This window comes from Eriocheir sinensis, chromosome 20, assembly GCF_024679095.1.
Source record: "Eriocheir sinensis breed Jianghai 21 chromosome 20, ASM2467909v1, whole genome shotgun sequence".
In the NCBI taxonomy this organism is placed as follows: Eukaryota; Metazoa; Arthropoda; class Malacostraca; order Decapoda; family Varunidae; genus Eriocheir; species Eriocheir sinensis.
Window position 1 is genome coordinate 20,843,019 of NC_066528.1, and position 25,000 is coordinate 20,868,018.

Here is a 25,000-nt window from a genome sequence, read left to right on the forward strand (position 1 = left end):
CCGGCTTGAGCAACCTTGAGTGTCTTGCCTTTGCAGTGAATTGCTGGGCTGGAGATCAGAGTAGGGCGGGCAGGGCTGGGCGAGGGAGGCAGCCCGACCAACACCCCCCCCTCACTAAGGCTGCGTGAGGGCGGGCGGGCGCGCTGACGGACCCCCACCCCCCTCGCCGCCCTGCACACCTCGGCCTGTCCCGCACCCTATAGCTGGCAGGGACGAGCCTTTGATCCTTAAATACCTGAAAGCAAGGGGTGGAGAGGAACGGAACTGCCGAGGGAGTGACCGACGGCAGTGTCTTCATCCTCAGTGTACTTGGCAGTGATTTTTTTTTTATATTCTCTTGACTAAGGAACTGGCACGTAAGCCTCGCTGTACGTCTGTCTGTCTGTTTGTCGACCGCCCGCCCGTCCGTCAGGCTGTCGCTGTCGCCGTAGCTGTCTTGGCGCACCATTGGGGTCCCGCCGTAGTGGAAGCCTTCGAGAGCGAGATTGTTTTTTTTTCATTTTCTCTCACTTTATAATGCGTGAGAGTCCCATCTGGTGTTAGTGTTCGCTGCTGACACACACACACACGCGTACACCAGACTATGGGTTCAGTATGCTGCACTATGGTAAAAAAACTCAATTCACGTTATGAGTCGTCGAGATGAACGTCAGACACCAAGGTTCACACTACCACAATCTTGGGCCACAGACTTGAATGAGCTTGATGTAGAGGCTTGTTCTTGGTATATGATCTTGCTAGCTTGCTGAAGTTGTCTTGTGGAAAAAATCGTATTCATAACCAAGATGACCGTCAGCTACCACAATCTTGGGCCACAGACTTGAATGAGCTTGATATGGAGGCTTGTTCTTGGTCTGTGTTCTTGCTAGCTTGCTTAAGTTGGCTTGGATAAAAAATCATATTCATCTCACTAGTAACCAAGATCAGACAAGGTTCACGCTACCACAATCTTGGGCCATAGACTTGAATGAGCTTGATACTGTGCCTTGTTCTCGGTCTATGTTCTTCCTGGGTTGCTTTAGTCAGCTTGGGTTATAAAAAAATCATATGCCTTTCACTACTAGCCAAGATAACCGTCGGACACTGTTTACGCTACCACAAACTTGAGGCGGAATTTGCATGCGCTTGATACTGTGTCTTGTTCTTGGTCTATATTCTTGCTTGCTTGCTTTAGTTGGCTTGGGATAAAAAAAAATCCTATCCCTTTCACGAGTAGCCAAGATGAAAGTCAGATGCAATCCTTACCACAGAACACTTGGGCCACAGACATGCATGGGGTAGTAACTGTGTGTTGGTCTCCATTCTGTGTTCCTGCTGGATTGTTTTCACTGGCTTGGTAGCAATGAGGTTCTGTTATTCTCTATGGCAGTTAGTGTGGCAAGTGTGTTTTGATCTGCGTTTCCTGTTTTGCTTTTTGTAATCTTGGTCTTGATGGCTTGATGTGTTTCCCTCTGTGGTGGTGGATGTAGCAAGCATGTTTTCATCCTGGTTGGCTTGATGTTATGGTAGAGAATGTAGCAGCCCTGTCTTGGTCTGCGTTCTGGTGTTCTTGATCTGGTTGGCTTGATGTTTTGTTTACGAGTGTGGCAAGCATGTCTCGGTCTTGGTCTGCATTCTTGATATCTTGCTCTCAAAAGCTCAGTGTTGTGTTATTCTCTGTGGCAAGCTTGTCTTGATCTGCGTTTTCTGTTTTGCTTTTTGTAATCTTGGTCTTGATAGCTTGATGTTGCGTTTCCCTCTGTGGTAGTGAGTGTAGCAAGTGTGTTTTTGTCCTGGTTGGCTTGCTCCTGTTGGCTTGATGTTGTGGTAGTTAATGTAGCAACCCTGTCTTGGTCTGCGTTCTGGCGGTCTTGCTCTGGTTGGCTTGATGTTTTGTTTATGAGTGTGGCAAGCATGTCTCGGTCTTGGTCTGCGTTCTGGCGGTCTTGCTCTCGATGGCTTCCCCCGGGCGGAGCATTGAAGTGCGCCGCGTCACGAGTCCTTGAGGCCTAGTGCTTGGCGTCCTGTCAATCCCACTGGTGCGGGGAAGGCGGCAGCTCTGAGGGATGGGCGACCGTGGAGCTGCGGAGAGAAGAGAAAACAACATCAACAGAGGGAGTTACCAAGCATCCACTTACTCCTACAAAGCTCCTTGACCCTCAGTGGAAGAATTAAACACTAAAATCATTCCATTACTTTATTAACAGAGTAAGAAACATTGAAGGTTGTATACAAAAAATTGGGCTGTTTATTTTGTTTTGGTGAGGGACAGCGAGCATTAGGGGAAAAATAATAATTGGTTTTGAAGATTTGTATGCTATGGGGGGGGCATATATTTTTTCTAGGGGGGGCGGGGGGTCATTCCTTCCTTCCTTGAGGCTACCAAATAAGGAGCGAGGTGAGGAATGTGCCGAGTCAATGTTAGAACGCAAACCGATACTTATGTTACTTTTGTTAATAATGTTATGTGCACTATGCTACGACTTAAACCAAAAACGTGTTCCAACATGTGTCAAGGGAGTGTATGTATGTTTGTTTGTTTGTGCCGACCTGATAGCCTGGCGAGACGCATATACGCACACACACACACACACACACATGGTAAGTGATATCCATTCATTTTTCTGTTATCATATTTTTTTCTTTTCTTTCCTTCCTTTCTTTCTTCCTTCTTTCCTTCCTTCCTTCTTTCTTTCCTTCCTTTCTACCTCCTTTTCCTATCTTTCTTTTCCTTCCCTCCTTCGTTCCTTCCTTCCTTCTACCTCTCTATTCCCCTTCTACATCCTCCTTTCCTTCCTTTCCCTTCTCTTCTTCCTATCTATATTTTCCTTCTAATCTTCACCTTTCTACTTCTTCTGCTACGTAATTTCCGCTATGGCAGTTTAACACTTTTACGTCCATATTCACAGACATTTCAAGGCTCACACATACATTTGACAAGGCTTTCTTAGAGGTTTTTGTGTTAGTATTGCCATGGGTAGTTTTATGAGCCTAGTGATAGTTTGACAAGGCTTTGGTAGTGGTTGCTGTGTTAGTATTGCCATGGGTAGTTTTATGAGCCTGGTGATAGTTTGACAAGGCTTTTGTTGAGGCTCTGTGGGTAGTTTTATGAGCCTAGCGATAGTTTAACAAGGCTTTGGTAGAGGTTGCTGTGTTAGTATTGCCATGGGTAGTTTTAAGAGCCTAGTGACAGTTTAACAAGGCTTTCGTTGAGGCTTTGTGGGTAGTTTTACGAGCCTAGTGATAGTTTGACAAGGCCTCTGCACCATGAACTTGACAAAACACTCATGGGAACCTGACTAACCCCTCTGTGGCCTTGGGAAATCAATGTTGTGAGGGTCGAAAGTGTATTAAAATGGACCTTGTGCTAACCCAAGTGCCTTAACCCACGATGCATTCATACCAGCTGGAGGAAGAGAGAGAGGGAGGGACAGAGAGATAGAGAGGAAGGGAGCGATGCATGCATAACCAGGAGAGAAGTGAGCAGTGTGTTAGCCTCTGTTTCTTAAGGTTAGCAGCCACATGCAAAGCTTCTCCTTGTAGGGTGAAGGAGAGAAATATATGTGCGGCTTTCCTTCAATGTTTTAAATAAGGGAGATGAGAGAGTTTGGTCCACTTGAAGACTGAATATGGAAAGTGACTGACTGACTGAGTTGCTACAAAATATAAGTTGCTTTCTTTTGTGATTTTAACTAAGAGAGCAGAGATAGTTTGGTCCACTTGAAGACTGAATATGGAAAGTGACTGACTGACTGACTGACTGAATTGCTAAAAAAAAATATGTTGCTTCCTTTTGTGATTTTAACTAAGAGAGCAGAGATAGTTTGGTCCACTTAAAGACAGAATATGGAAAGTGACTGACTGACTGACTGACTGACTGACTGACTTGCTAAAAAATATAAGTTGCTTTCTTTTGCGATTTTAACTAAGAGAGCGGAGATAGTTTGGTCCACTTGAAGACTGAATATGGAAAGTGACTGACTGACTGACTGACTGACTGACTGACTTGCTAAAAAAAACATGTTGCTTTCTTTTGCAATTTTAACTAAGAGAGCGGAGATAGTTTGGTCCACTTGAAGACTGAATATGGAAAGTGACTGACTGACTGACTGACTGACTTGCTGAAAATATGTGTTGCTTCCCTTTGCAATTTTAATTATGCAAAGGAGAGTTGATGAAAATTGGTCCTTTGTCAAAACAGTAAAATGACTTGACTGATTGACTGACTGACTGACTGACTATAAATACGTGATAATTTGGTCCACTTTCCAACAGAATAATAAAATGACTGACTGACTGAGTGACTGTCTTTTAGAATATGTAATAAAGTTTGGTCCCCTCATAGACAGAATACTGACTGACAGACTGACTGACTGACTGGCTGACTGGCTGACTGTCCCTCTAAACATGTGCTTATCTTACAGTTATCAAAAGTCTGGAAGGAACATTAGGTGAGTGAGTGAGTGAGTTAGGTCAGCATGAGTAAGTCAGTCCCAAAGATCAGCCGCCTGTCAGCTGATGATGTCAACCCCTGAAGTACATAACGTCAGCACCGATGAGTCTCACACCCCTCTGTCAGTCTCTTAACCCGGTAGCAGCGACGGGCCAAATTTGTGGCTTTACCGTGTAGCAGCGACGGGCCAAATTTGTGGCTTTACCGTGTAGCAGCGACAGGCCAAATTTGTGCCATGATATAAACCCCCCCAAAATGCTGTGATATATATTATGAAATGGTTTGTGTGAGTGATGATTTTTTCTCATTTTTCTCGCTCAGAGGGACCATTAAGAAACATGATCCCCGCAGCTACTGGGTTAAAACGCCTCGCTTTGAAAATGATGACAACTTGTGATAAATAAACTGGATAGATAAATGAAGCAGAAAATGATAGATAAAATAGTTTGGCTACTCACACGAGAGCGCCTATCAGTCACTTTAAAATGCCTCACTACGGAATGACGATAAGAGAAAGGGATGATAAAGATAGAAATAATTGTGTCTTAAAACGCCTGGCTTTGGAATGACGAGAACTTGTGATAAAAAAAACCTGGATAGATAAATGAAGCAGAAAATGATAGATAAAATGATTTGGCTACTCACACGGGAGCCTCTATCAGTCACCTTTAAATGCCTCACCACGGAATGACGATAAGATAGGAGAGATAAATAAATGGAATAAAAATGATAAGCAGATAGAAATAATTGCAGCGTCAACTCTACAGGACCTAAAAATTATCTCAGGTATCCATGATAAAAAAACAGAGATAAATAAGAATAATGAGATGATAAACACAATACAGTAACACAAGACCTACAGACATATGGCCAACTCTACATGACCTACAAATTATCTCGGGGTATCCATCCATCGGTCAACTCAAAATTGCTTCGCCACGGATGATGACGAGATAGAAATAGATAGATGAGATAATAAAAATGAGAATAGAAGTGCAATACAGTAACACAAGGCCTACAGACATATGGCCGACTCTACATGACCTACAAATTATATCGGGGTATCAATCCATCGGTCAACTCAAAATTGCTTCGCCACGGATGATGACAAGATAAAAATAGATAGAGATGAGATAATAAAAATGAGAATAGAAGTGCAATACAGTAACACAAGACCTACAGACATATGGCCAACTCTACATGACCTACAAATTATATCTGGGTATCCATCCATCGGTCAACTCAAAATTGTCTCGCCACGGATGATGACAAGGTTAAGAAAGACAGAGATAAAGATAATGAGTAACACAAGACCTACAGACATATGGCCAACTCTACATGACCTACAAATTATATCTGGGTATCCATCCATCGGTCAACTCAAAATTACCTCGCTACGGAATGATGACTTGCGATAAAAATAGAGTTAAATGAGATAGAAATAATGAGAAGATAGACACAATACAGTAACACAAGACCTACAGACATATGGCCAACTCTACATGACCTACAAATTATATCTGGGTATCCATCCATCGGTCAACTCAAAATTACCTCGCTACGGAATGATGACTTGCGATAAAAATAGACAGAGTTAAATGAGATAGAAATAATGAGAAGATAGACACAATACAGTAACACAAGACCTACAGACATATGGCCAACTCTACATGACCTGCAAATTATATCTGGGTATCCATCCATCGGTCAACTCAAAATTGCCTCGCCACGGAAGATGACACGATAAAAGAAGATAGAGCAACACTGCCAGATTGTTGTCCTCAATTGCTCATATTTCCCAATTTCCAAACCCCCAAAGCTGTCTCCTGTCCCTCAATAACTGGCTTTTTATGTTGTTATCATTGAAATGGTTAATTCTTCTGGTTTCCTGGTGATATCTAAACGGCGAGAAGCCGGGATATGTGATGCTCCGAGTACGATAATCTGACAACGGTGAGATGGAGATAAATGAGATAAGAATAGGGAGAAGATTAGAGGAATTCAGTAACGCAAGACCTAGACATATGGCTTATCTCGGCTCACTCCCACACCTCTCCTGGTCAGCGTAAAATCCCATGCCGTGAAAAGATGCCTCGTGATACAGAAAGATGGAGAGATAAGTTGAAAATAAGTATAAAGTAGTGAAATAAAAGTTAATGATCTCTCCTGGCTACCAACTCACTTCCGCCTACCATATTAACGACCCAAATGCCATACCGTGAAAAGATGCCTCATGATACAGAAAGATAAGAGAGATAAGTTGGAAATAAGTATAAAGTAGTGAAATAAAAGTTAATGATCTCTTCTGGCTATCCATGACCCTCCATCTGTCGCCTTTTAAGGACCAAAAAATCTAAAAATGCTTGATAATTTGACCCAAGCTGAAGAAGACGTCCGGAAATGGAGGTGATTTTGAGTTCTGGATACGTTTAAAAAATAATTATAAGGATGAAATAAAAGTTAATGACCTCTGCTGGCTATCCACACCTTTAAGGACCAAAAACCCCTTAAAATGATTGATAATTTGACCCGAGCTAAAGAAAACGTTCAGAAATGGAGGTGATTTTGAGTTCTGGATACGTTTAAAAATAATTATAAGTGATGAAATAAAAGTTAATGACCTCTCCTGGCTATCCATGCACCTCCGCCTACCACCTTAACAACCCAAAACCCCAAAATTCCTTGATAATTTAACCCAAGCTGAAGAAAATGTTCAGAAATGGAGATGATTTTGAGTTCTGGGTATGTTTAAAAAAGAAATATTAAAACTTGACTGATATGAGCTAAGTAAAAACTCTATTGTCAGGTCAGTCAGACAGAGAACGGCATCACTTAATTAGGTAAAAAGTACGTCCCTGATTCCCTCTTTGTCTGTCTGTCTGTCAGTGCGTTTAACTATCTGTCTATCTGTCTGTCTGTTTATCTATCTGTCTGTCTGTTTATCTATCTGTCTGTCTGTTCACTATCTGTCTGTCTGTCTGTCTGTTCACTAACCAAACCATTAGGAAAGAAAACAACAAGAGAATGATAAAAACCGTCAACAAAACCAGACCGTCAGGAAGGAACGAATGCATATTGAAAAAAAAAAAAGGGGAGGGGGGGACAAGACATGGATGGGGCAGAGTGGACACCCACCACCACCACCTCCACCACCACACCACCACCACCACCACCACCGCCTGTCAACACTACACACAGGTCTACGGATCAATCTATCAGGGGCCGGGTCAGGCATCTACGGCTAACTCAGGGCCAGCGCCACCGCCCAACACAGCGATATAAACAACTCCCGAGCCTGACGAGACTATCCCTAATGGCCCCCACCTCCTTTTTTATGACTTTTATGATTTCCTGTGAGTGGTATCCTGGGAAATATTGCCTTCTGTACCATGGATTCCCAGGGGGTCAGGGAGGGTTGGCCGGGGTGTGAGGAGGAGTCTGAAGCCTTGATAGATGTGGCTTTGGCGAATGATTTTAATAGCTTATCGTTTTGAGGCTTGGCTGGAGTGGGAGGGAGTCCAAAACCTTGATAGAAATGGCTTAGGCGAATGATTTTAATAGCCTATCGCTTTGAGGCTTGGCTGGAGTGGGAGGGAGTCCAAAACCTTGATAGAAATGGCTTTGGCGAATGATTTTAATAGCCTATCGCTTTGAGGCTTGGCTGGAGTGGGAGGGAATCCAAAACCTTGATAGAAATGGCTTTGGCGAATGATTTTAATAGCCTATCGCTTTGAGGCTTGGCTGGAGTGGGAGGGAGTCCAAAACCTTGATAGAAATGGCTTAGGCGAGTGATTTTAATAGCCCATCGTTGGAGGTTTAGCTTGCTAGAAATGGCTTTGGTGAATGATTTGTATAGCTTATTGTTTTGAGGTTTGGCCGGGGTGGGAGAGGGGGTCCAAAACCTTGATAGAAATGGCTTGGGGGAATGATTTGTATAACTTATCATTTTGCAGTTGTTTACCAAGCTTTCATTCTGGAGGTGTGTGTTTCTGCTAGTGAGTGTTGGGAGGGGACATTAGGGTATCTTTTGGGGCATGTCAAGGCCTGGTGTGTGGGTGAAAATCAGCGTGTGTATCAAAAAATGTTAATGTTAGTGTTAGTGTTAAACGGATTACTGATATCAAGGGTTCGGGGTGCATACGTTTATAGATTTTGCTACCATGTGTATCAAAAATTGTGTTAAGACAGACTACTGATATCAAGGGTCGCATGAGTCTACAATTTTGTTAGCGCATGTATCAAAAAATTTGTGTTTAAAAAGACTACTGATATTAAAAGGTTCGGGGCGCATGAGTCTATAGATTTTGAGAAAAGGGTCGCCTGGGCAAAAACACTGGGGACTGCGCTGCCCTAGACCAACACCAAACACCGTACGCACCAGGAATTTCTATAGCATTTCACGTTCGGTTTGGGAGTTCACGAGGTCTGGACTGTATCGGATTGTGTTGGGCTGTGTGGCGCTGACCCTAAGGCTACTACAGGGTGCCGCTATCTCTCCTGCCTCATAAATCACAAGCTCAGGCTGACCTAGCAAAGCTCTTGTACGCGGCCGACATGGGATTGATGCAGAGAGGCACTCGGTCCCGCGCCAGGTGGCTCATGATGAACTTGTGCAGCCGGTCCTTCACCTGCGACATGGACCGCAGCTGGAAGAGAGAGATGGCTCGTTAGTCAGGGGGTGAAGGAGAGAGAAGGACAGGTGAGGAAAGAGTTAGAACATTTCGTCTGTGGTCATATGCCAGAGAGACAGAAGGGGAAGGAATTATAGAAGAGAACAGATCCCAGGAGACGGGACACAACCCCCGACTAATACCTGGTACCCATTCACTGCTGGGTGGACAGGGGCGTAGGGTATCGGAAAAGCCGCCCAAATTTTTTCCACTCCGCCCGGGAATCGAACCCGGGCTCTCTCGGTTGTGGACAGGTGAGGAGATAGATGGGATACTGAAGAGGAAATAAGGATAAAAATACATATATGAAAGTACAGAAGAATGAGAGTAAGATAAAAATACAGAAGTAGATGAAAAATGAAAAAAATAAGACATATAAGTATAATACAAATCACAGACGACATAGAACGTAAAAATAATAAAAGATAAAAAAAAACAAAAAAAAAACAGGACATGAATAACACAAAATACATAAGAAAAAGAGACCTAATAGTATGTAAAAAAAAAAAATCTAAGAAATTAAAAACTGATAGGCCTACAAGAATCACCGCTCTCATAGGCCTATAAGGAAGGAAGAGCGAGAGAGAGAGAGAGAGAGCGAGACAGAGCGAGAGAGAGAGAGAGAGGGAGAAAGAATGAAAATAAGACAGGTAAACAAAAACAAAACAGACGTCATCAAACCCTCGCCCCCGGTCACCTCGTTTTCCCAGGTGTCGTCGAAGGCGTGCGGCGCGGTTGGCTCAAAGTCGATGGTGTACTGCCGGCTGCCGCAGGAGGTTGACGCGCAGCAGTTGCACATGCAGGAGTGATAGCGCAGCCGCCCCTCATCCAGGTAGGGGTGGGCCAGCGCCTCCGTCACCGTCAACCGCTTGTCCTGCGGCGGAAAAGAGAACACACTGATTAAAGTAACAGGAAAAATTGAAAGAAATAACAAAAAAAACGAAAAATTAAACGGGAAACTTGCTAAAAATCCCACTTCTTCACCAGGTAAGCAAAACAGAATAAGACTAAAGGGACAGATATGCGTTAACCTGGTACCAGCGATAGGCCAAATTTGTGGCTTTACCGTGTAGCAGCGACGGGCCAAATTTGTGGCTTTACCATGCAGCAGCGACGGGCCAAATTTGTGGCTTTACCGTGTAGCAGCGACGGGCCAAATTTGTGGCTTTACCGTGCAGCAGCGACAGGCCAAATTTGTGCCATGATATAAACCCCCCCAAAAAAGTATGACAGAATTATGTGAGTAAGTGAGTGAGTGCATCCCCCTCCCCCTCTTACTGGGTCAAAGGCGAGCATCTGGGTGAGTAAGTGGACGGCCTCGTGGGTGGCGTGGTTTGAGAGGGTGTAGAGGGCGGGCAGCGCGGGGGGCTTGGAGGGGCGGCGCAGCATGTGGGTCACAGCGCCCTCGCACGCGTACTTCATGTCCTCCAGGTTGGGGGTGCCGAGGAGGTCTGTTATCCTCTCAAGCTGGAAGGGAGGGAGGAGGAGGTTACGTTAGATTGGTTTGGGTTAAGTAAAGTTAGGTTGGTTAGGTTAGGTTAGGTTGGGTCCTTCTTAAACACTAATAGGTTGGGTCCTTCTTAAACACTAAAAGGTTGGGTCCTTCTTAAACACTAATAGGTTGGGTCCTTCTTAAACACTAATAGGTTGGGTCCTTCTTAAACACTAATAGGTTGGGTCCTTCTTAAACACTAATAGGTTGGGTCCTTCTTAAACACTAAAAGGTTGGGTCCTTCTTAAACACTAATAGGTTGGGTCCTTCTTAAACACTAATAGGTTGGGTCCTTCTTAAACACTAAAAGGTTGGGTCCTTCTTAAACACTAATAGGTTGGGTCCTTCTTAAACACTAAAAGGTTGGGTCCTTCTTAAACACTAATAGGTTGGGTCCTTCTTAAACACTAAAAGGTTGGGTCCTTCTTAAACACTAATAGGTTGGGTCCTTCTTAAACACTAATAGGTTGGGTCCTTCTTAAACACTAAAAGGTTGGGTCCTTCTTAAACACAAATAGGTTGGGTCCTTCTTAAACACTAAAAGGTTGGGTCCTTCTTAAACACAAATAGGTTGGGTCCTTCTTAAACACTAATAGGTTGGGCCCTTCTTAAACACTAATAGGTTGGGTCCTTCTTAAACACTAATAGGTTGGGTCCTTCTTAAACACTAATAGGTTGGGTCCTTCTTAAACACTAATAGGTTGGGTCCTTCTTAAACACTAAAAGGTTGGGTCCTTCTTAAACACAAATAGGTTGGGTCCTTCTTAGACACTAATAGGTTGGGTCCTTCTTAAACAGTAATAAACAGGAGGAGGAGGTCTGTTATCCTCTCAAGCTGGACAGGAGGGAGGGAGTAAGGGAGGTGCTGGTTGGTCTGGGGTGGGGTAGGTTAGGTTGGGTCCTTCAAACATTAATAATCACCAGTAAAAAGGCTGGACGGAAGGAAAGGAAAGGTTTGCAGACTGATGTAGCTTTTTTTTAAATCTACTTTTACACACAAACTGAGACTTGTTAAGACCCAAAATTATGTGGGAAAAATAAAATCTCCTTATAAAACTAGGCTGAAGGCTGTAGGAAAGGATTGGTAGTCACTGTTGGAATTGTTAACATACAAATTTATGAAGTTTTAACATTTTTTTAACATGAATCAAAGAAAAAAACGTACACAGACCGAAGGCAAATGTAATATATATATCTTCCACATGAATCAAGACTTTCTACTATTTGATAATAATAATAATAATAAGAAAAAAATATATAATGTAAGATAATGCAAAAACAAACACACATAACTAGAAAAAGAGCTTGCTAATTTTCTCTCTAAAACATCATAAAACATCACAATCAATTTTAATATATATAAACCTCTTTCACTCTCCCTAAACCTCCTCATAAACCTCTTTCACTCTCCCTAAACCTCTTAATCCCCCCGCCCCTCACCTGCTGGACGGGACTCTGCGCCTGGAAGAGGATGCGTCTGCCCAGGAGCTCGCCGAAGATGCACCCCACGGACCACACGTCGACGGCCTGCGTGTAGTGGCGCGCGCCCATCAGAAGCTCCGGGGCGCGGTAGTACTGCGTCACCACCTCCTGCGTCATGTGTTTGCTCTCGTCAGGCTCCTCCACCCGCGCCAGCCCGAAGTCACAGATCTGGGGGAGGGAAGGGGTGAAAAGGGGCTGTTGGGTGTGTGTTTGGCCTTACGTAGTCTCAATGTCTCCTTGAACGAAGCTTGTGTTTAGTGTCTGTAATCTGTAGTTTGTGATTTGGTGTGGCTTCTCAACTTGTGCCAGCCCGAAGTCACAGATCTATGGAGGAGGAAAGGGATGAAAAATGGGCTGTCTTGTGTGTGTTTTGCCTTTTGTAGTCTCCTAATCTCTATATATGGGATGAAAAATGGGCTGTCTTGGGTGTGTTTTGCCTTTTGTAGTCTCCTAATCTCTATATATTTGAAGCCGTTTATTAATACTGATTTCTGCATGACGGGATTTGGTAAGGACACGCACGTTACAAATTTGATAAGGTCACGCACGCTAGATTTCCACGCGACCTAATTTAGTAAGGACACGAGCGCCTGGTTCCGTGTGACACAATTTAGGAAGGCTGGGCACGCTACAGATTCTCGTGGGACAAAACTTCCCTGAGATAAAATATAGGAAATCTACGCATGCTTCAGATTTTCATGTTACACAATTCAGTAAGGACACGCGCGCGCTAGTTTCCGTGTGACAAAATCGGTAAGAGAATAGTTTGTATGAACATGTAGGTCTGAAACTACTTAAAAGAAGCTGTCGTAATTGATTTTTTTTTTAATGAGTTGATAGGGTTGACATCTCTCTTAGAATCCAGTCATAGGATCAGTTAAAAGCAAATACAACGAAGGCTTGGAACAGTTTAAAAGAAGCTGTAGTTATTGTTATATTAATTTAGTAATGACTTGGTATATCGTAATAAGGGGGAATTTAAGGATACGACCACAAAATCATCTCTAAACATATCATAGGTCTGGAATCGTCTTAGTAAGGGAAAGTTTGGAAGCAGGTCACAAGAAAATCGTCTGTATTCACGTAGGTCATAAAATACACTAGAGGAATGCAAGTTAGCGTGTGTGACCTCCCTCGTGTGTGTAAATGTGTGTGTGTGTGTGTGTGTGTGTGTAAGGGTGAGATTTTTTTTTGTTCTGGTAACGCTGAGCTCGGCGTCCCTCGTTGGCGTGGATGAGGCGAGGAAGGTTGAGAGTGGTCGGCTAATCCTCTTATGGTGAGAGAGAGAGAGAGAGAGAGAGAGAGAGAGAGAGAGAGAGAGAGAGAGAGAAGGAAAAAAGTCCAGGAAGAAAGAATAGCAAGGGAAAAGTAATCAAGGAGAAAAGGAAGGAAAGAAAAAAAGAAAGGAAGGAAGGAAGGAAAAGATGGAAGCTACAGGAAAGAGAATAAAGAATAGGAAGGAAAAGAGAAGGAAAATAATGAAGGAAAACGAAAGGAAGGAAATGAAAGGAAGTTAAGCGAAAAGGAGAGGAGGGAAGGAAGGAAGGAAGGAAGAGGAAATAAAGATGAAAGGATAATAGGAAGGAAAGCAATGAGGGAAAAAATATTGAACGAAGGAAAGGAAAGGAAAGGAAGGAAGGAAAGGAAGGAAGGAAGAAAGAAAGAAAGGAAGGAAGGAAGGAAGGAAGGAAGGAAGGACAGGCCCGTTAATAGCCTAGTAAAGTTTCGCTAATAGAGAGAAAGCCTGAAATGCGATGCTGAGAGAGAGAGAGAGAGAGAGAGAGAGAGAGAGAGAGAGAGAGAATGACGGACAAAGAGAATGACACACACACACACACACACACGGAGAAAGAGGGAGAGGAGGAGGAGGAGGAGGAATACACAATGAAAAAAGTAGAAAAACAAGATAGAGGAAGAAATTATGAATATGTGTGTGTGTGTGTGTGTGTGTGTGTGTGTCGTCGCAAGAATCGATCGAAGACTGACTTGCTCGAGGCCGTAAAAGTGACCCTCCCTCAGCACTGGGTCGGGTATTAGGGAGCTATTTTGGGACGGTTCCGCCCTTAAGTGACATCAACTATTTCCCAAGGCCTAAAAGGAGATGAGTCGGGTTCTATAGTATAGCAAATCTTAAGTGGCGGCTCTGACGTAGACAGCCCGCTAGACTCTGTTGCCACGTCTCCAAACTGACCTCGCACACCATGCCTCTCACACCCTTCTCTCTCTCTCTCTCTCTCTCTCTCTCTCTCTCTCTCTCTCTCTCTCTGTGTGTGTGTGTGTGTGTGTGTGTGTGTGTGTGTGTGTGTCTCTCTCTCTCTCTCTCTCTCTCTCTCTCTCTCTCTCTCTCTCTCTCTCTCTCTCTGTATGTGTGTGTGTGTGTGTGTGTGTGTGCGAGAAAAGTGGGGGTGTACTCTCATTCGGGGAGTATGGTGAACTACAATATATAATAATAATAATAATAATAATAATAATAATAATAATAATAATAATAAACCTCTTTTAAAAAATGCACCAAGACTCTTTACCCCTTGGGTGGTATGGAAATAGGGTCAAAGTGTAATATTTTAATGTTCTTAGCGACCACTCCTTCCCCACTCCCTGGCCATCCCCAGCGGAACCTCACCATTCACCTGGATGACTCGCATCAAAATTTGCTTGACGGTCCTGGCATTCCATATACAGGTACAGTCTCAATATTTTATCATAATTATGCCATATGGCTGATATTGTATGGCAGATGGCAGACACACACCAAAAAATGGCAGAAATGCGATAATTAAAGCAGGCAGAGCAACTGGCAACTGCGGTGTGTTGGGTTGACTTGAGCTGACAACGCCGCGGTGGCAACGCTGCCAAGTGTTGTACAAATTTCTTTGTATTCACTCACAGGTAGAGAATCAATCATAAAAAACATATTTGTTTTTATACTAGAGTGAGAGAGAAAGAGAGAGACACGGGGAGAGAGAGAGAGAAGGGTGTGAGAGGCACGGTACGCAAGGTCAGTTGGAGACATAGCATCAGTGTCTAGCGGGCTGTCTACGTCAGAGCCGCCACTTAAGATTTGCCGGACTATAATGAGTGTTTCTTCCCGTCCACGGTACAGAGGAAGGGTCACACTACCACCAGGGTCATAAAACTACCCCTGGAAATGCCCAAGACTCCTAAGAAAGCCTTGTCGAATGTGTGTTTCTTAGGTTCTTGGTACAGAGGAAGGGTTAAACTACCACCGGGGTCATAAAACTACCCCTGGAAATGCCGGAAACTCCTACGAAATGAAAGCCTTGTCAAATATATGTTTCCTAGGTTCACGGTACAGAAGAAAGGTCAAACTACCACCAGAGTCATAACACTACCCCTGGAAATGCCGGAAACTTCTACGCAAGCCTTGTTAAATGTGTTTCTACGGTACAGAAGAAGGGTCAAACTACCACCAGGGTCATAACACTAACCCAGGAAATGCCCAAAACTCCTACGAAAGCCTTGTCGAATGTGTTTTTTAGGTTCATGGTACAGAAGAAGGGTCAGACTACCACCAGGGTCATTAAACTAACCCTGGAAATGCTGACAACTCCTACGAAAGCCTTGCTAAATGTGTTTCTACGGTACAGAAGAAAGATCAAACTACCACCAGGGTCATTAAACTACCCCTGGAAATGCTGGAAACTCCTACGAAAGCCTTGTCAAATGTGTGTGAGCTTGGGCGACAAAATGTTTAAAAATAGGTGAGTTAGTTGAGAAAGAGAAGCGACTGATAGGCTTATATGCTAAACCTTACGTCTCTCTCTCTCTCTCTCTCTCTCTCTCTCTCTCTCTCTCTCTCTCCGGCTGTGTCCGAAGAAGAGTAGAAAGTAAATTGAAGACGAAATAAAGAAAATACAAAAGAAAACAAGGAAGAGAGAGAGAGAGAGAGAGAGAGAGAGAGAGAGAGAGAGAGAGAGAGAGAGAAGAAGCGACCAGCATCAATACACACGACACAGGAGAAGATTAAAGAGGTGGGAGGATAGGCATGCCTGCCTCCTCCTCCTCCTCCTCCTCCGTATAGACCAGTACATGCCTTATCCTTATACCATATCTTCCTCTTCCTATCACTTGCCTCCTCCTCCTCCTCCTCCTCCGTATAGACCAGTACATGCCTTATCCTTATACCTTACTAATAAGACTTTCTATACAACAAAGTGACGTCATTCTTTGTTGATTTATACCATTCGGTGCTGGCTATCATGTGTTTGAAGATACCCTAAACTTAACCTAACAAAACCCAAAACAGTTACTATAGGTCTTGACTCAGAAATTTCATATATGCTTCCTTAGTAATGAGACTTTCTATTCAACTAAGTGAGGTCATTCTTTGTTGATTTATACCATCAGGTGCTGGCTATCATGTGTTTGAAGATACCCTAAACCTAACCTAACATAACCTAACAAAACCCGAAACAGTTACTATAGGTCTTGACTCAGAAATTTCATATATGCTTCCTTACTAATGAGACTTTCTATACAACAGAGTGAGGTCATTCTTTGTTTATGTATACCATAAGGTGCTGGCTATCATGTGTTTGAAGATATCCTAAACTTAACCTAACATAACCTAACAAAAACAAAACAGTCACTATATTTCCTGACTCAGAAATTTCATATATGCTTCCTTACTAATGAGACTTTCTATACAACAAAGTGACATCATTCTTTGTTGATTTATATGATAAGGTGCTGGCTATCATGTGTTTGAAGATACCCTAAACTTAACCTAACATGACCTAACAAAACCCAAAATAGTTACTATAGGTCTTGACTCAGAAATTTCATATATGCTTCCTTACTAATGAGACTTTCTATACAACAAAGTGAGGTCATTCTTTGTTTATGTATACCATAAGGTGCTGGCTATCATGTGTTTGAAGATACCCTAAACCTAACCTAACATAACCTAACAAAACCCGAAACAGTTACTATAGGTCTTGACTCAGAAATTTCATATATGCTTCCTTACTTATGAGACTTTCTATACAACAAAGTGAGGTCATTCTTTGTTTTCGTATACCATAAGGTGCTGACTATCATGAGTTTGAAGATACCCTAAACTTAACCTAACATAACATTACAAAAACAAAACAGTCACTATATTTCCTGACTCAGAAATTTCATATATGCTTCCTTACTAATGAGACTTTCTATACAACAAAGTGACATCATTCTTTGTTGATTTATATGATAAGGTGCTGGCTATCATGTGTTTGAAGATACCCTAAACTTAACCTAACATGACCTAACAAAACCCAAAATAGTTACTATAGGTCTTGACTCAGAAATTTCATATATGCTTCCTTACTAATGAAACTTTCTATACAACAAAGTGAGGTCATTCTTTGTTGATTTATACCATAAGGTGCTGGCTATCATGTGTTTGAAGATACCCTAAACTTAACCTAACATGACCTAACAAAACCCAAAATAGTTACTATAGGTCTTGACTCAGAAATTTCATATATGCTTCCTTACTAATGAAACTTTCTATACAACAAAGTGAGGTCATTCTTTGTTGATTTATACCATAAGGTGCTGGCTATCATGTGTTTGAAGATACCCTAAACTTAACCTAACATGACCTAACAAAACCCAAAATAGTTACTATAGGTCTTGACTCAGAAATTTCATATATGCTTCCTTACTAATGAAACTTTCTATACAACAAAGTGAGGTCATTCTTTGTTGATTTATACCATAAGGTGCTGGCTATCATGTGTTTGAAGATACCCTAAACTTAACCTAACATAACCTAACAAAACCCAAAATAGTTACTATAGGTCTTGACTCAGAAATTTCATATATGCTTCCTTACTAATGAAACTTTCTATACAACTAATTGATGTCATTTTTTGTTGATTTATACCATAAGGTGCTGGCTATCAAGTGTTTGAAGATACCCTAAACTTAACCTAACATAACATAACAATGGAATAGTCTCGGCAATCACATAGTTAGTGCAGGGACGATAGCTTGTTTTAAGAGTAGACTGGATAGCTACATGGACGGGGACGACAGGTGGCAGTGAGGTGTGGGTGCAGTAGGGTGACGGGGTCCTGGATGCGTGCCTAGTACTGCCGGTATAACGAGGATCAAGCCTCTACCTGTAACCCCTGTAACTACACCTCATCCACCGTGAGTAGTGGGGGGGATTCTGGAGCTGCCCTGTGTAGGCCACCCGACCTCTTGCAGTTTCCCCATGTTCTTATGTTCTGATCACTTGCCTCCTCTGCCTCCTCCTCCTCCTCCTCCTCCGTATAGACCAGTACATGCCTTATTCTTATACCATATCTTTCTCTTCCTATCACTTGCCTCCTCCTCCTCCTCCTCCTCCATATAGACCAGTACATGCCTTATTCTTATACCATATCTTTCTCTTCCTATCACTTGCCTCCTCCTCCTCCTCCTCCTCTTCCTCCTCCATATAGACCAGTACATGCCTTATTCTTATACCATATCTTTCTCTTCCTATCACTTGCCTCCTCCTCCTCCTCCTCCATATAGACCAGTACATGCCTTATTCTTATACCATATCTTTCTCTTCCTATCACTTGCCTCCTCCTCCTCCTCCTCCTCCTCCTCCTCCATATAGACCAGTACATGCCTTATTCTTATACCATATCTTCCTCTTCCTATCACTTGCCTCCTCCTCCTCCTCCTCCATATAGACCAGTACATGCCTTATTCTTATACCATATCTTTCTCTTCCTATCACTTGCCTCCTCCTCCTCCTCCTCCTCTTCCTCCTCCATATAGACCAGTACATGCCTTATTCTTATACCATATCTTCCTCTTCCTATCACTTGCCTCCTCCTCCTCCTCCTCCTCCATATAGACCAGTACATGCCTTATTCTTATACCATATCTTTCTCTTCCTATCACTTGCCTCCTCCTCCTCTTCCTCCTCCATATAGACCAGTACATGCCTTATTCTTATACCATATCTTCCTCTTCCTATCACTTGCCTCCTCCTCCTCCTCCTCCATATAGACCAGTACATGCCTTATTCTTATACCATATCTTTCTCTTCCTATCACTTGCCTCCTCCTCCTCCTCCTCCTCCTCCTCCTCCATATAGACCAGTACATGCCTTATTCTTATACCATATCTTCCTCTTCCTATCACTTGCCTCCTCCTCCTCCTCCTCCATATAGACCAGTACATGCCTTATTCTTATACCATATCTTTCTCTTCCTATCACTTGCCTCCTCCTCCTCTTCCTCCTCCATATAGACCAGTACATGCCTTATTCTTATACCATATCTTCCTCTTCCTATCACTTGCCTCCTCCTCCTCCTCCTCCTCTTCCTCCTCCATATAGACCAGTACATGCCTTATTCTTATACCATATCTTTCTCTTCCTATCACTTGCCTCCTCCTCCTCCTCCTCCTCCTCCTCCTCCATATAGACCAGTACATGCCTTATTCTTATACCATATCTTTCTCTTCCTATCACTTGCCTCCTCCTCCTCCTCCATATAGACCAGTACATGCCTTATTCTTATACCATATCTTTCTCTTCCTATCACTTGCCTCCTCCTCCTCCTCCTCCTCCTCCTCCATATAGACCAGTACATGCCTTATTCTTATACCATATCTTTCTCTTCCTATCACTTGCCTCCTCCTCCTCCTCCTCCTCCATATAGACCAGTACATGCCTTATTCTTATACCATATCTTTCTCTTCCTATCACTTGCCTCCTCCTCCTCCTCCTCCTCTTCCTCCTCCATATAGACCAGTACATGCCTTATTCTTATACCATATCTTTCTCTTCCTATCACTTGCCTCCTCCTCCTCCTCCTCCATATAGACCAGTACATGCCTTATTCTTATACCATATCTTCCTCTTCCTATCACTTGCCTCCTCCTCCTCCTCCTCCATATAGACCAGTACATGCCTTATTCTTATACCATATCTTCCTCTTCCTATCACTTGCCTCCTCCTCCTCTTCCTCCTCCATATAGACCAGTACATGCCTTATTCTTATACCATATCTTTCTCTTCCTATCACTTGCCTCCTCCTCCTCCTCCTCCATATAGACCAGTACATGCCTTATTCTTATACCATATCTTTCTCTTCCTATCACTTGCCTCCTCCTCCTCTTCCTCCTCCATATAGACCAGTACATGCCTTATTCTTATACCATATCTTTCTCTTCCTATCACTTGCCTCCTCCTCCTCCTCCTCCTCCTCCTCCATATAGACCAGTACATGCCTTATTCTTATACCATATCTTTCTCTTCCTATCACTTGCCTCCTCCTCCTCCTCCTCCATATAGACCAGTACATGCCTTATTCTTATACCATATCTTCCTCTTCCTATCACTTGCCTCCTCCTCCTCCTCTTCCTCCTCCGTATAGACCAGTACATGCCTTATTCTTATACCATATCTTCCTCTTCCTATCACTTGCCTCCTCCTCCTCCTCCTCCTCTGTTCATCTCCCGCCATGTCCCGTTTCTAAAGCTCAAGATGCACTAATAATAATAATAATAATAATAATAATAATAATAATAATAATAATAGTAACCTGTTTGTCTATCTGCCTGCATGAGAGGTATAATTACATAGTGAAGAATGCAATACACAAACGAAGCCAAGATTACCTTCCTCCTAAACACAATAATAAGTTGCCTAAGTGGTATTTGTATGAAGAATTACCTTGAGTACACAGTTGGAATTGACGAGTAGGTTGCCCGGCTTGATGTCTCTGTGGATGATCCTTGCCGAGTGGAGGTACTTGAGGCCTGCAACACAGGGGCACTGATAACACCACGGCCAGAAGGGAAACACTCATGGATAGATGGATAATTGATTAGGCCTGGAACGAAGGGGGACTGATAACACCACGGCCAGAAGGGAAACACTCATGGATAGATGGATGATTGATTAGGCCTGGAACACACGGGCACTGATAACACCACGGCCAGAAGGGAAATACTCATGGATAGATGGATGATTGATTAGGCCTAGAACACACGGGCACTGATAACACCACGGCCAGAAGGGAAATACTCATGGATAGATGGATGATTGATTAGGCCTGGAACACAGGGGCACTGATAACACCACGGCCAGAAGGGAAATACTCATGGATAGATGGATGATTGATTAGGCCTGGAACACAGGGGCACTGATAACACCACGGCCAGAAGGGAAATACTCATGGATAGATGGATGATTGATTAGGCCTGGAACGAAGGGGGACTGATAACACCACGGCCAGAAGGGAAATACTCATGGATAGATGGATGATTGATTAGGCCTGGAACGAAGGGGGACTGATAACACCACGGCCAGAAGGGAAATACTCATGGATAGATGGATGATTGATTAGGCCTGGAACGAAGGGGGACTGATAACACCACGGCCAGAAGGGAAACACTCATGGATAGATGGATGATTGATTAGGCCTGGAACACAGGGGGACTGATAACACCACGGCCAGAAGGGAAACACTCATGGATAGATGGATGATTGATTAGGCCTGGAACACAGGGGCACTGATAACACCACGGCCAGAAGGGAAATACTCATGGATAGATGGATGATTGATTAGGCCTTGAACACACGGGGACTGCTAACCCCACGGCCTGAAGCGAAATACTCATGGATAGATGGATGATTGATTAGGCCTGGAACACAGGGGGACTGATAACACCACGGCCAGAAGGGAAATACTCATGGATAGATGGATGATTGATTAGGCCTGGAACACACGGGCACTGATAACACCACGGCCAGAAGGGAAATACTCATGGATAGATGGATGATTGATTAGGCCTAGAACACAGGGGCACTGATAACACCACGGCCAGAAGGGAAATACTCATGGATAGATGGATGATTGATTAGGCCTAGAACACAGGGGCACTGATAACACCACGGCCAGAAGGGAAATACTCATGGATAGATGGATGATTGATTAGGCCTGGAACACAGGGGACTGATAACACCACGGCCAGAAGGGAAATACTCATGGATAGATGGATGATTGATTAGGCCTGGAACACACGGGCACTGATAACACCACGGCCAGAAGGGAAATACTCATGGATAGATGGATGATTGATTAGGCCTGGAACGAAGGGGGACTGATAACACCACGGCCAGAAGGGAAACACTCATGGATAGATGGATGATTGATTAGGCCTGGAACGAAGGGGGACTGATAACACCACGGCCAAAGACACGAAGGCATATAGATAGACACATAGATAGATAGACATTGATGATTTATAGGTCCTGGAATGAAGGGACAATTTTTTTACATCAAAGGATACGGCTCAAGGGCAACAAAAAGGGTAGAAAAAAAGCCTGCAAAAAAAACCCATGGTCAGAAGGGAAATATTAAGACACGTAGGCATACAGATAGACACATAGATAGATAGACATTGATGATTTATAGGTCCTGGAAAGAAGGGACAATTTTTTTACATCAAAGGATACGGCTCAAGGGCAACAAAAAGGGTAGAAAAAAGCCTGCAAAAAAAAACCATGGTCAGAAGGGAAATATTAAGACACGTAGGCATATAGATAGAAACATAGATAGATAGACATTGATGATTTATAGGTCCTGGAATGAAGGGACACTTTTTTACATCAAAGAATACGGTTCAAGGGCAACAAAAAGGGTAGAAAATAAGCCCACAAAAAAAAACCCATGGTCAGAAGGGAAATATTAAGACACGAAGGCATATAGATAGACATATAGATAGATAGATGATTTTTACGGCCTGGAACAAGGGGTGACTGATATAATGTTAGTCAGGATATACATTACTTGACTTAGCATTGAAGAGGATGAGGAGGATATGTGTTAGACCTTATTTTTCGTTTTTTCTCTTACATAATTGTCTCCCCTCATTCCATTTTCAATTCTTCCTCCTCCTCCTCCTTCTTCTCCCCCCCCCTCCCCCACACATACATTCATTCACTCTCAATTTTTATCCCTACAATTCTTCCTCCTCCTCCTCCTCCTCTTTCTTCTCCCCCCCCCCTCCCCCACACTACATTCATTCACTATCAATTTCTATCCCTACAATTCTTCCTCCTCCTCCGCCTCCTCCTTCTTCTCCCCCCCCTCCCCCACACATACATTCATTCACTCTCAATTTTTATCCCTACAATTCTTCCTCCTCCTCCTCCTCCTCTTTCTTCTCCCCACCCCCTCCCCCACACATACACATTCATTCACTCTCAATTTTTATCCCTACAATTCTTCCTCCTCCTCCTCCTCTTTCTCCCCCCCCCCCCTCCCCCACACATACATTCATTCACTCTCAGTTTCTATCCCTACATCTACTTCCTCCTCCTCCTCCTCCTCCGCTTCTTGACGTGGTTCTTTCCTTCCCTTCTCCTCTTTCTTCTCCTCCTTCACTTTCCTTCACCCTTTCCTCCCCCCCCACACACACACACATTCATTCACTCTCTCAATTTCTTTCCCTACATCTCTTCTTCCTTCTCCTCCTCCTCCTCCGCTTCTTGCTCCCTTTCCCCCTCCCTCCTCCCACACACACATTCATTCACTCTCTCTATCCCTCCTCCTCCTCCTCCTGCTGCTCCTGACCCACCTCTCAGTATCTGGTAGAGGAACACCTTGACGTGGTCGGCGGACAAGTGTTGCGGCGAGACGATAATCTTGTGGAGGTCACTCTGCATGAGCTCCGTGATGACGTAACTGTGGCGGGGGTTAAGGAACACACCACCACCACGACGAGGACGATGATGATGACCAAGTAGATGACAATATAATGGAGAAAATGATGACGACTGATGACTATGATGATAATGATGATGATGATGACAATGATGATGATAACTATAATGACTGGTAAGATAGGTAATATGATGGTTACTAAGGATGATGATGACTATGATGATGATGATGATGACTATGATTACTAAGGATGATGATGATGATGATGACTACCGATTAATACGATGACAATATAATGATTAATGATGAAGATGACCCTGATAATGACTATAATGATAACACAATAACATACATACATACATATATACTTCAGCCTTCATTCCTGTCTATTCGTCTGTCTGTCTGTCTATCTATCTGCCTTTCTGTCTATTTCTATGGCTTTGACCCTCTTTGTCTGTCTGTCTGTTAAGTCTTGTTCTATCTGTCTGTCTGTCCTCTGTCTATCTATACAACTTATCGCGAGGCTGTCTGTCTATCTATCTGCCTCTCTGTCTATTTCTATGGCTTTGACCCTCTCTGTCTGTCTGTATGTATGTATGTGTGTCTGTCTGTCTGTCTGTGTTAAGTCTTGTTCTGTCTGTCTGTATGTATGTATGTCTGTCTGTCTGTCTGTCTGTCTGTATGTATGTATGTCTGTCTGTCTGTGTGTGTTAAGTCTTGTTCTGTCTGTTAAGTCTTCTCCTGTCTGTCTGTCTGTATGTATGTATGTATGTCTGTCTGTCTGTCTGTGTTAAGTCTTGTTCTGTCTGTCTGTCTGTCTGTGTTAAGTCTTCTCCTGTCTGTCTGTCTGTCTGTCTTCTGTCTGACGATTTTCCGGCGTAGCGTCATATCGGCTTTAAGTGACGCCTCCACCTCCTCCTCCTCCTCCTCCTCCTCCTCCTCTTTCCTCCACCGCCACTTCTCACGTCAAGGGAGAAGAGATGGAACGGGATGAAGGAAGGGAAGGAAGGAAGGAAGAGAGGAAGGAAGGAAGGAAGGAGACGATGAAGAAAGAAAAGAAGGAAGGAAAGAAGGAAAAAAAGTGAAGGAAGGGAGGACGAGAGATGGAAAGGAGAGGTTGGAAGGGAAGGAAGGAATGAAGGAAGGAGATGAGAAAATGGAGGAAAGACGAAAAGAATGAAGGAAAAAAAGTGAAGGAAGGGAGGACGAGAGATGGAAAGGAGAGGTAGGAAGGGAAGGA

The 25,000-nt window shown here is 43.3% G+C and overlaps 1 protein-coding gene across 33 annotated transcripts in view; it reads right to left on the reverse strand.

The window, feature by feature from the left end:
- Positions 1 to 485: 485 nt before the first annotated feature.
- Positions 486 to 25,000, reverse strand: part of LOC127001374 (serine/threonine-protein kinase NLK2-like) — an 83,064-nt gene continuing 58,549 nt past the window's right edge. The window contains exons 4-11 of one of the 33 annotated variants that reach the window (XR_007755197.1): positions 23,675 to 23,781; positions 20,763 to 20,848; positions 12,035 to 12,244; positions 10,381 to 10,569; positions 9,800 to 9,976; positions 8,198 to 9,078; positions 7,958 to 8,037; positions 2,645 to 7,877 (exon numbers count right to left, since the gene is read on the reverse strand). Coding sequence is in view for 1 of the 33 variants with exons in the window: in XM_050865921.1 (XP_050721878.1) it covers positions 2,007 to 2,061; positions 8,960 to 9,078; positions 9,800 to 9,976; positions 10,381 to 10,569; positions 12,035 to 12,244; positions 20,763 to 20,848; positions 23,675 to 23,781 (943 nt within the window). In the remaining 32 variants the exon portion in view is untranslated. Of the gene's footprint in view, positions 2,062 to 2,162; positions 9,079 to 9,799; positions 9,977 to 10,380; positions 10,570 to 12,034; positions 12,245 to 20,762; positions 20,849 to 23,674; positions 23,782 to 25,000 lie in introns of those variants that run through there. The other 32 variants (XR_007755196.1, XR_007755190.1, XR_007755191.1 and 29 more) reach the window with 32 other exon arrangements.